Source organism: Rana temporaria, chromosome 2 (assembly GCF_905171775.1).
Source record: "Rana temporaria chromosome 2, aRanTem1.1, whole genome shotgun sequence".
Taxonomy (NCBI): domain Eukaryota; kingdom Metazoa; phylum Chordata; class Amphibia; order Anura; family Ranidae; genus Rana; species Rana temporaria.
In genome coordinates this window covers 1,876,391-1,888,760 of record NC_053490.1, presented here as the reverse complement: position 1 = coordinate 1,888,760, position 12,370 = coordinate 1,876,391, and the positions used below count along the sequence as shown (strand labels likewise).

The window sequence follows — 12,370 nt, the reverse complement described above, 5'->3', positions numbered from 1 at the left end:
GTTGGCCTTTTCTGAAATGATCCCAAGAATTCTGTGGTCTCCTCAGAGTGGTCTGTTCTATTTGGACAGAATTCGTAGGAGACTTAATAGGACCATTCACAGTTTCCTAATTTCTTCTGGCGGAGTGTCGTTCCGCCACTCGGAATTAGAAGAAGGATTTATCCCAGGCCTTTTTCGTAAAGATAGAGCCCATTTGTCGCCTATTGGCATCGACATTTTCAACATGGGTTTGGAAAAACCTGATAGAAGCAGCCACGGTGGTGGGGGGGCCTCAGCCGGCAGTTGCCCTGCCGGCGCCGGCCGGTGGGGATTAGTCGTCCAGCTTTGGCTGGATGGACAACAGGTTATTCCCTTTGAAATATATATTACTATTTATTTATTTAATTAAATAAATTTAACCCCCCCCCTATGGGTAACACCGTGGCCATATAATTTCCATTAATAAATATGTTGGATTATAATTGTGTGTTGAGTTTTTATTTAAAAGGTACCTTTGTGCTAGCCCATGATTCGTGACCCGACGTAATTGACGTTTTTAACGAACGGTGCATGCGCCGTCCGTTAATTTATCCCAGTGCGCATGCTCAACAATACACCGCAAATAGTCAATGCTTTTGACGTGAACGTAACCTACGCCCAGCCCCATTCACGGACGACTTACGCAAATGACGTAAAATACGACACTGTTCGTACGTTTCCGACGTCCATACCTAACATGACTTACCCCTGCCTTATGAGGGGTAACTTTACGCCAGCGTATGTCTTACGCAAACGATGTATCTTGCTAAGCCGGGCGCACGTACGTTCATGAATCGGCGTATCTAGCTAATTTGCATATTCACCGTGAAAATCTACGGAAGCGCCACCTAGCGGCCAGCGTAAATATGCAACTAAGATATGACGGCGTAAGAGACTTATGCCGCTCGTATCTTAGCCAAATTTATGCGTAACTGATTCTAAGAATCAGCCGCATAGATACGATGGCTCTCATTCGGACTTACGACGGCGTACATGGCGCTACGCCGTCGTAAGTCCCTTGAGAATCTGGGCCAATAACTTTCACACAGAAAACATAATATACACTGATTTGTTTTTTTATTTTTGAGCAAATAAATGCAGCAGAATACATTTTGGCCTAAATATATGAAGAAAGACTTATTTGTAAAGTTTTATAGTAGAGACTAAAAGGAAATGTATATAGTAAAGAAATAAAAAAACACAATGACAAATCAATATCGCAAAAAGAAAGCCCTATATATCTAAAAAATATATAAAACTAATTTGTGAACCGTGTTCCATGACCGAGTAATTGTCAGTCAAAATCACAATGCTGAAAATTGAAAAATTACCTGGGCAAGAAAGGGACATTTGCTGTCTGGGGCAATATAAATATATATTTTTTTTACACACCTGTTAAAATCAGCATTGCTTGCTGGAAAATTGCTAAGAACCCCCAAACAGTAGATATTTTATTAAAGCAAAGACACTGGAAAATAAAATGGTGGCTGTTGCAATTTTTTAAGTCACACAATATTTGTGCTGCTGTTTCACAAGTTTTAGGAAAAATACACTAAGAACAGGGCTCAATAAAATCCAGATTGCTACCATGGTCCATTAGGGGCGCACTGGCACTGCCCCCTATCCATGCAGAGCACCAGACGCATGGATTTCAATGGGGTTTTTCTTCCTTTTTTTTTTAACCACGTGATTCCACGCAGAGGCTGTAATAGGTTCCAAGAAAAGGGTGGGCTCGGGACACAGAGCACTGCGCCGGAAGCCCACCCAGTTGTGTGACAATAGCGGATAAATATTAAAAGATTGCACAACTTCTGTAATTATATTGATTAGAAGTTTACCCAAAAAAGGAGATCTCCACTCAGAGTCAAAAAAATAAATACATTACATATATACTCGAGTATAAGCTGAGTTTTTCAGCCCTTTTTTTAGGGCTGAAAATACACCCCTATGCTTATACTCGAGTCAGTGACTGCAGGCGGCATCTATTGTTTAAATATCGCAGCTTCCTCCTGGTCCCGTTCCATGATAGGCGTTTCCAGCAAACAGTGAGTGAGTGTTCCGCCTATCACGGAGGTCCTCTCATTCTCGGACTCCGTTTCTCAGCAGGCACTGTGTCCAGTGTTCCGCCTATCATGGATGTTCTCTTGTCCAAGGATGAAAAGACATCCGTGATTGGTGGAACACTGAACATAGTGCCTGCTGGGAAACGGAGTCCGAGAATGAGAGGACCTGCGTGATAGGTGGAACACTCAACACAGTGTTTGCTGGAAACACCTATTACGGAACAGGACCAGGAGGAAGCCGCGATATTTAAACAATGGATGCTGCCCGCAGTCTCAGAAGAATTTCAGGTACGACTCGGGCACAAGGGGGCTGCAATTGGCACAGTAAGGTTGGGCACAGCAAGTTGGCAATGGGCACAGTAAGCTGACAATGGGCACAGTAAGGTTGGGCACAGTGAGGCGTGCAAATGGGCATTCTTGACCCTCTTTTCCGCTTACAGTAGCTGCTGCATTTCCCCCCTAGGCTTATACTCGAGTCAATAGGTTTCCCAGTTTATTGGGGTAATATTAGGTACCTCGGCTTATACTCGGGTCGGCTTATACTCAAGTATATACAGTAAGTTGTACTCGTCCCATAAAACAGCAGATGCGTGATGTTGGAAAGCCTGCACCAGCTTAAAGTGGAGGTCCACCCAATTTTTTTTTTAAAAGCCAGCAGCTACAAAAACTGCAGCTGTTGACTTTTAAAAAATTGACACTTACCTGTCCAGCGCACCCGCAATGTCGGCAGCCGAGGCCGAGCAATCACTTGTCTCTCAGCTGCCCCCACCGCCATCCTTGGTGAGGGAATCAGGAAGTGAAGCATTGCGGCTTCACTGCCCGTTTCCCTACTGCGCATATGCGAGTAGCGCGGCCCGCTCTGTCCTTGGACCAGTGTGTTTTCCAGGAGACAGCTGGGGGACGGGAAGTGGCGTAACTCCCACGAGTCTATGCCCGGAAATGAGTGCAAATACCTGTCTTAGACAGGTATCTGCACCCCTCCCACTTAAAGGTGGCAAATATGACACCAGAGGGTTCCGAAAAGCAGAAGTTCCATTTGTGGGTGGAACTCTGCTTTAAGAAGTTGTTTTCTCACTGAGCAGAGACGTTTTCCTAGCTGATGCCCCAGCTGCATCTATAAGAGGAAGTGGAACATGGAAAGGAGGCATTGATCATTAGAGGGGAGGTAGAACATGTAGAGGGAAGTGTGGACACTGTGGGCTTAGCTGGAGGACTCACGATTACTGATACAGTGGAATCTTGGATTGCGAACATAATCCGTTTCAGGAGAATGCTCGTAATCGAGTTTGCCTATAGAAGTCAATGGAAACAAAAATGACCTCAATGGCATGCAATACCGCATGTGTACCGCATGTGACCAGAGGTGGGGGGCACCGGAGAGCCTTTCCGAGTATTTCCGAGGCTCAGGGACAGCCCAGCTGAACTTGGAAAGACTCGGAAACTGAGTATTTCCATGTTTTTCTGAGTATTTCCGAACGGCTCTGCTCAGCTCCGGTGCCCCCGTACCTCAGGCCAAATGCGGTACTGCACACCACTGGCTTAAATCCTGTTTGTTTTGCAAGACAACACTAACAAACCGAGTCAGGATTTAAAAAAAATCCTCGTATTGCGAAACGCTCATTAACGCGTTACTCGCAATCCGAGGTTTCACTGTGTAGCAATAGTCAGCAGAACCTGGAAAGTACTCTCCCACTGAGGCTTCAGAAGCTTAGCAAGATGCCTCTCGACTGCTACCCAGTCTCTGGCACTGGGGAATTCTTAAGGTTTCAGATCAGGATCTGACAATGAGAAAAACATTTGGGAACACGGCTCAGTTAGCAAATGATACAAATGCATTACATGTTCAGTCAAAGCTCCATAAAAAAAGATAAAAAAAAGATGAAAAACATAAGGAAACAGAGTTCAGTCTGATGGACATAAGCACTAAACCCAGTGCTAATATTGATATATTCCTGTTTTCTCACAGATTTTAGTTTGTTTTTTAAAGTAGCATTATACCTTTGCCTCATTTACTAGCTTACAAGATGACATGAGATATGAAACTGATGAGACACACAACTCTTTCATTGTGGCTTAGCCGTTACCACTTTAACCTTCCCCCTTCTTCCAGAGTTTCCTTTCTGCAGCTGAAGCTTGTGAATCCTCTGGTGGTTTATTAGCCCTGCTTTAACTGTATAACCTTTGTCACATTCAGGACACTGATATGGCTTCTCTCCAGTGTGAGTCAACGTGTGTCTAATAAGATGAACTTTCTGTGTAAAAGTTTTGTCACATTCAGAACAATGATGTGGCTTCTCCCTATTGTGAATCCTCTGATGTATGATAAGGCACGACTTTGTTTTAAAAGCTTTCTCACATTCTGAACACGGATATGGCTTCTCTCCAGTGTGAATTCTCTGGTGTGGGATAAGGCTTTCCTTATGTGCAAACATTCTTCCACATTCAGGACATTGATATGCTTTCTCGCCAGTGTGAATCCTTTTATGTATGGAAAGGTATTCCTTCCTTGCAAATGCTTTGTCACATTCAGAACACCGGTATGGCTTCTCTCCTGTGTGAATTACCTGGTGCATATTAAGCTCTGCCTTCACTGTAAAAGCTTTATTACATTCAAAACATTGATATGGCTTCTCTCCAGTGTGAATCTTCCGGTGTCTGTTAAGATTTTCCCTATGTGCAAAAGTTTTTCCACATTCAGAACATTGATATGCCTTCTCACCAGTGTGAATCCTTTCGTGTATGATAAGAAATTCCCTCCTTGTAAAAGCTTTATCACATTCAGAGCATTGATACGGCCTCTCTCCAGTGTGAAAATGTTGGTGTCTGATAAGGTGTGCCTTCTGTGTAAAACCTTTGTCACATTCAGAACATGGATATGGTTTTTCTTCAATGTGAATCCTCTGGTGTCTGATAAGCCCTCTTTTGACTGCAAAAGCTTTATCACATTCGGAACACTGATATGGCTTGTCTCCGGAGTGAATCATTTTATGTCTGGAAAGTTCTCCAATGACTGTAAAAGCTTTATCACATTCGGAGCACTTATATGGTTTCTCTCCGGTGTGAATCCTCTTGTGTACATAGAGGTTATCCTTCCATGCAAAAGCTTTATCACATTCAGAACATTGATATGGCTTCTCTCCAGTGTGAACCCTCAAGTGCATGATAAGTTCTCCGTTGTTTCTAAAAGCTTTATCACATTCGGAACACTGATATGGCCTCTCTCCACGGTGAATCATCTTGTGTCTTAAAAGATGTGACTTTGTTTTAAAAGCTTTGTCACATTCAGAACACGGATATGGCTTTTCTCCAGTGTGAACCTTCTTGTGTCCGATAAGAACGGACTTCTGTTTAAAAGCTTTGTCACATTCAGAACACTGATATGGCTTTTCTCCAGTGTGAACCTTGTTGTGTCTGATAAGAATGGACTTCTGTTTAAAAGCTTTGCCACATTCTGCACATTGAAAAGGTTTCTCTTCGGTGTGAACCTTCTGGTTTGTGATACGCTTTGCCTCCATTGTAAAATCTTTTGTCAAAATCCAAACAAAATAGCTGGAAAAGACCCCTCTTATGTATACATGGGTTGGACTTTACTGTAAAGCCATTGTCACTTCCAGGACACTGAAATGACTTCTCTCCTATTGTCCTCTGAGGCGGGATCAATGTTAAAGATCGAGTTTTAGAACACGGATATGTCTTGGGCGAATCCTCTAGTGAACTGAAATAAAGACTTTCAGTCGTTTAGGACACCCGTATTGCTCATTTCTCATGTGACTTAGTTGTATGAGAATCAACATGACTGAAAACTTGGTTCATCAATCCACCTGTACAGAAAAAAAAATGAAAGTCAGAATTCTATATAAAAAGGATAAAGCTGCTATTCTTACCATTCGTTATTAACCACTTCAATACCGCAAACTGTCATATGACGTCCACAAAGGGGATCTCCTATCCTGGACTTTGTGCAGTGATATCTGAATGATGGGGCAGCTAGAGGCATCATTCAGATATCATTGTGTTCCGGCGAACACGATCGGTGAATTTTTCTTCACGATCTCATGCTTTCCAACCTGGAGGAGAGATGTGGGGTCTCATTGACCCCGCATCTCTCCTTAAAGAGGACCTGTCACACACCTTTCCTATTACAAGGCATGTTTACATTCCCTGTAATAGGAATAAAAGTGATCAAAAAAAATATATATATAAAAAGTGTTAAAAAGAAATAAATAAGTAAATGAAAAAAATAATAAATAAATAAAAAAAATTAAAACACCCCTGTCCCCGATAAGTCGCGCTCAGAAGCAAACGCACATGTAACGTCGTTCAAACCACACATGTGAGGTGTCGCCATGTGCGTTAGAGCATGTGCAACAATTCTAGCACTAGACCTCCTCTGTAACTCGAAACTGGTAACCTGTAAAACTTTTCAAAGCGTCGCCTATGGAGATTTTTAAGTAACAAAGTTTGGCGCCATTCCATGAGTGTGCGCAATTTTAAAGCGTGACATGTTGGGTACCTATTTACTCGGCGTAACATCATCTTTCATATTTTACAAAAAAATTGGGCTAACTTTACTGTTTTGTTATTTTTTAATTCACAAAACCATTTTTTTTTACCAAAAAAAGGTGTTTGAAAAAGGATTGAGCAAATACTGTGCGAGATAAAAAGTTGCAATGACCGCCATTTTATTCCCTAGGGTGTCTGCTAAAAAAAAAAAACATATATAATGTTTGGGGGATCGGAGTAATTTTCTAGCAAAAGAATGATGATTTGTACATGTAGGAGAGAAGTGCCAGAATAGGCCCGTTATGGAGGTGGGTATAAAAGCCCGGTATTGAAGGGGTTAAATATATCTAACATACAGAAAGGATATATACAGTATTATACATTTTTAAAATATTTGCATTTTATTTTATTGGGGACACTAGATTACTCCCATTGGCTGGTAAAATGTACAGTCTATCACAATTTTCTGTAGGAGAATCTCATTTCTTTGTTCGGATTTGGAGCATTGTGCTGCATAGTGATAGGTAAGTGTGTTTTGGGTTCAGATTTGTGGGTACATTTGGCAAGTCGTCTTAACCACTTAAAGCGGTGGTTCACCCGAAAAAAAACAACAACATTAGATTGAGGCTAATTGTGGGAAGCACAATCGGGTGTTTGTTTTTTAAATCAATGCAGTACTTACCGTTTTAGAGATAGATGTTGTCCGCGGCTTCCGGGTATGGTCTGCTTAGACGCTCACTTCACAGTGGGCATTTGGCGCCTAATTAAGCTCAAAAAATCAATCAATCAATCAATCTGCGGGACTGGGCGTTCCCATTTGATTGACAGCCTTCCGACCGTTGCATACATCGCGTCACGAGTTGCCGAAAGAAGCCGAACGTCGGTGCGACGCTATACGGCGCCTGCGCACCAACGTTCGGCTACTTTCGGCAACTCGTGATGCGCTGTATGCGACGGTCGGAAGGCTGTCAATCAAATAGGAATGCCCAGTCCCGCAGACCATACCCGGAAGCGGCGGAGAACATCTATCTCTAAAACGGTAAGTACTGCATTGATTTAAAATAAAAAACATCCGATTGTGCTTCCCACAATTAGCCTCAATCTAATGTTAAAACCCATTACAATCACTTTAACCTACAGGTAACCCTAGATTTAAGCAGGCCATACACGGTTCGAATTCCGAAAGAATTTTCGTCCGGAAATCGTATCAAAGAATGTTCGTACGAATTTCGCACCGTTAGTGGGGCGGCAGCAACAGACGATTTTCGTGTGGCAAACAAATTTGAGAAATCCGACATGTTGGACATTTTTTGAAAAACTAACGATTTTCGGATCAATGATGGGAGAATCGTACGAGAAATGTAATAGAAAAAAAAAAATGTGACGGTATCGGTATGATATCCCCGTCAACGTTCCCTTCTTCCCATAACGAAAATCACCCCAACATTCCGCGAGGAGGAATATCCCTGGGGTCGCCCAGAAAGCCACACATGAGACAAGCTTACTGCTAGAACAAGACAGACTTTAATGTTATATCACACAGCTTATATGTCATTTCCAAAACTGTTACAATGACAAATCTCCGCCCCCTCACACTGGGGCTTCCATACAGATGATTAGACAGACACGACGGAGCCGATGCTGAAAACACATTTTCTTTAGACAATGACATCAAGGACGCTGATTACTAGTTGTACTGAATACATTAACTAGACCGCTCGACCCCGCATATAGAGAGATAATTACCACACTGGAGCAATCAGAATAATTAACACAAGCCACTTAAACACAGATCTCCTTCACACAACACAATAGATCAATTAACCTTTAGAAATAGTGAGGGGACATTAGCACGTCAATAACCTGCTAGCCGAGGACAGAATCTCACAGGGCAAGCAGGGAGAATTAGACTGAGACATATAGGCAAATGCATCACAATGGCCCCCCTTTTTCTCCCTGCTCCGGCAAACCCGGTTGGACCTTCCCTGGTCCAGTAGGGTTGACGGGTTCAGAGCTTTTAGTCCGAGGTTAACTCCGTTTGGCGTGACTGACCTCCATTGGTAACTGCTTCCGACTCAGGTATGCCACCGGATTGTCAGATCACACGCCGGTCAGTCCCCAAGTCTTTGTGTGATCTGCAGAGTCACCAGAAGTCAGTGTGAAGATGGCGAATGGGTCTGTGCGCCGCCATCTAGGTGTCCCGCTATGGGAGGGGCAGGTTATGGCTCTGAAGTGACAATCACAGGAGATTCATAAAAAGGAAAAGTTATATTTGTTGAAATGCTGTAGCACTGGTGCTCAGAGTCCGGGGGGGGGAGGGGAATCAGAGCCCCATAAGGTCAGCCACCCCCTGCTCCCTTCGCAGCCGCCGGTTCTCCTCTTGGAGCTTCTCCAGCTCCATCTCCAGTTCATGGAGCCTGGGGGGGGTCAGCCTGCTGTGACCTCAGGCGGTTGTTCTCCTCCTCCATGCGGCTTATGCACTCCTCCAGCTCTATGTACTCACGGATCAGCTCCTGCTTGCTCATGTCCTGCAGGCTTTCCACGTGGTCCTTCATCATCAGGAACTGGGTGGTGGTGTAAGGGGCCACCGGTGGGCCCTTGGCGAACATCTCGGCCCGCATCTGGGGCGCCCGCTGCGATTCCATCTCCTCCAGTCGCTTCTTCTCCTCCCAGGTCCGCTGGTTATATGACTTCCAGGACCTCTTCTTCTTGGAGGGTAGCCGGCGGTGCCTCTTTCTGCCCAGCTCCCTCCAGGGCCCCTCCGGCTCATGGCTGTCGCCCATGACCAGCTGACAATGGTGTTCCCTGTTGTCCGTAATAACAGATTGTACCATGAGGGCTTCGTAAGGGGTGCCCAATGGTTCTTCCTGACCCAGCTCCTGGGGATCCCAAGCCGAGTCTACACAATGGGCTGCTGCTGGTGGGCGGTACCCAGGTTGAGACCAATTTGATCTGGTGTTGTCATTCAGGGGGCAATTCTGCTTGAAGTGACCCAACTGTTTGCACCGGAAGCAGCGTTGTTCGTTGTCCTCCTGGCGTGGATAGCGAGGGCTCGATGTCATCGGTCTGTTAGGCGGTTGGTATCTAGCGGCTGGTGGGTGTGAGGGCGCCGTGGGTCGTGGAGGTTGTACCCGTGGTGTGACCTGGTTTGTCTTGCGAGTATCCGCATATTCATCCGCCAACTTCGCGGCCTCTGGTAGAGTCATGGGCCTGCGATCTCTCACCCAATCTTTGATGTCCGTCTGGATGTGATTGTAAAATTGCTCCAGGAGCATTAGTTGCAAAATGTCCTCTGCGGTGGTGGCCTGGCTGCTGTTAACCCAGTTAGAGGCTGACAGGGACAACTGGCATGCCCATTCCGCGTAAGAGTCTTTCGTGGTTTTGCGTGAGTCCCTGAACTTCTGTCGGTGGGACTCTGGGGTTACTGCATAACGAGCCAGGAGCGCTTCTTTAACCCGGGCGTAGCTATGGATATCCTGATCTGGCACGGTCCGGAAAGCATCAGAAGCTTTGCCTGACAGTTTGCCTGACAATATTGCAACCCAGTCTCCTCTAGCTATTCGGTGCAGGTTACATTGTCGCTCAAAATCCGCCAGGTAGTTATCAATCTCACAGTCCTTTTCATCAAAAGCTTTAAAAGCGCTAAACGGAATCTTCCTTGCGTCTGCTGTGCTGTACTCACTGTTCGGAGAATGTGCGGCTGCTTGTTGGACTGCTGCCAGTTTTAACTGTAGCTCTGCATCTCTTATTTGTTTATCCTTCTGTAGTTCTGCGTTTACTAACAGGTCCATCACTTTCAGCACCACATCCGGCGTTGGGCTCGGGCCGAACCACGCTAGCTTCTCTCTCATTAGCTTGTTGGTTGGTGACTCCTCCTGAATCACTGGTGTCTCCATCTCTTGTACTGCTGGCGTTGCTGCAATCACGTTCTCCTGGTCCATCTCCATTAATTCTGCTATGATGATCCGCTTGGTTTTGTTGCTAGCAATCCTTCCACGAACTTCCAGTAGTTCTTTCAGTGTATTTCTTTTAAGCAGGGTGTAGCAGCCTTCCATTCACTGTTCCCAGTGTCTGCTTGGAGTCCTGGTGTAAGGGAGAGTAGAAGGGAAGATCCCGCTGCTGCCATCCATTTGTGACGGTATCGGTATGATATCCCCGTCAACGTTCCCTTCTTCCCATAACGAAAATCACCCCAACATTCCGCGAGGAGGAATATCCCTGGGGTCGCCCAGAAAGCCACACATGAGACAAGCTTACTGCTAGAACAAGACAGACTTTAATGTTATATCACACAGCTTATATGTCATTTCCAAAACTGTTACAATGACAAATCTCCGCCCCCTCACACTGGGGCTTCCATACAGATGATTAGACAGACACGACGGAGCCGATGCTGAAAACACATTTTCTTTAGACAATGACATCAAGGACGCTGATTACTAGTTGTACTGAATACATTAACTAGACCGCTCGACCCCGCATATAGAGAGATAATTACCACACTGGAGCAATCAGAATAATTGACACAAGCCACTTAAACACAGATCTCCTTCACACAACACAATAGATCAATTAACCTTTAGAAATAGTGAGGGGACATTAGCACGTCAATAACCTGCTAGCCGAGGACAGAATCTCACAGGGCAAGCAGGGAGAATTAGACTGAGACATATAGGCAAATGCATCACAAAAAATATTCCCGGAGAGAAACAAAGATTAGCCAGAGAGAAACAAAGATTAGCCAGAGAGAAACAAAGATTAGCCAGAGAGAAACAAAGATTAGCCAGAGAGAAACAAAGATTAGCCAGAGAGAAACAAAGATTCCCAGAGAGAAACAAAGATTCCCAGAGAGAAACAAAGATTCCCAGAGAGAAACAAAGATTCCCAGAGAGAAACAAAGATTCCCAGAGAGAAACAAAGATTCCCAGAGAGAAACAAAGATTCCCGGAGAGAAACAAAGATTCCCGAGGGGGCGTGGCCTAACTCCGGACCAGGATGGACGCCTGAACCGAGTCCTCCGGCGTACAGGGGCACAAATCCGCCGCCATCGGCCACTAAGGTAAAAATCCGGGCACACAAATAGCAGTACTAAGCCACCCACCTGCCAGGGAACAGATGGAGCCAGGCCATCAATCCACCGCCACAATTCCGGCGATGTTCCGGACACCGCCGGGAGAAGGCCCAAAAGCCGCGGCCTCTAGTAAATCCCTTACCCCACACAGCGGTCCAGGACACAGCGCGAGCGGCGCGATCGCGCAAAACGCCTCACAGAGCCACACATCCCCTGCCACTCAGCCCTCACAAGCCCTCAGCCTCGCCGATCTGCAGGCAAACCTGCAGGCCATGACCACAGACATCAAGGCCTCCTTCTCTGCCGCCATTACAGAGATTAGGGCAGAGATACAGGGGATGGCTGCAAGAACAGGGGCACTGGAACAAACATCAGGACGTCATGCAGATGCCATAAAGCAAGTACAGAGACATAATGACATGCACCTAACCCATCTAATTGAGATTCATCGCCATCTTGAGGATTTGGACAATAGGGGGCGGAGACATAATATAAGGATTAGGGGGGTCCCTGAAATGGCGGATCAGAACCCTGTTGAACAGACAGCCACAGCAATATTTAATGATTTGCTTGACAGACCCCTAGAATCCCCCATTGAATTTGAAAGGATCCACAGAGCTCTCAGGCCCAGGGGAAGGGACAATGAACCGCCAAGAGACATAATATGCTGTTTAGTGAACTTTCCTCTTAAAGAAGCGATTCTCAAAAAAGCTAG

General features: G+C 45.3%; 2 protein-coding genes across 3 annotated transcripts in view; one reads left to right on the top strand and one right to left on the bottom strand.

The window, feature by feature from the left end:
* Positions 1 to 12,370, top strand: part of LOC120928778 (zinc finger protein 268-like) — a gene marked incomplete at its 5' end in the record, with an annotated part of 84,552 nt that overhangs the window by 40,138 nt on the left and 32,044 nt on the right. The window lies entirely within an intron of this gene.
* LOC120928775 (zinc finger protein 271-like) overlaps positions 3,774 to 12,370 on the bottom strand; it is a 30,391-nt gene continuing 21,794 nt past the window's right edge. For both annotated transcript variants that reach the window (XM_040339765.1, XM_040339766.1), the window contains exon 2: positions 3,774 to 5,902. In XM_040339765.1, the coding sequence (XP_040195699.1) occupies positions 4,145 to 5,596 (1,452 nt within the window). In that variant the 5' untranslated portion in view covers positions 5,597 to 5,902 and the 3' untranslated portion in view covers positions 3,774 to 4,144. The remainder of the gene's footprint in view (positions 5,903 to 12,370) is intronic.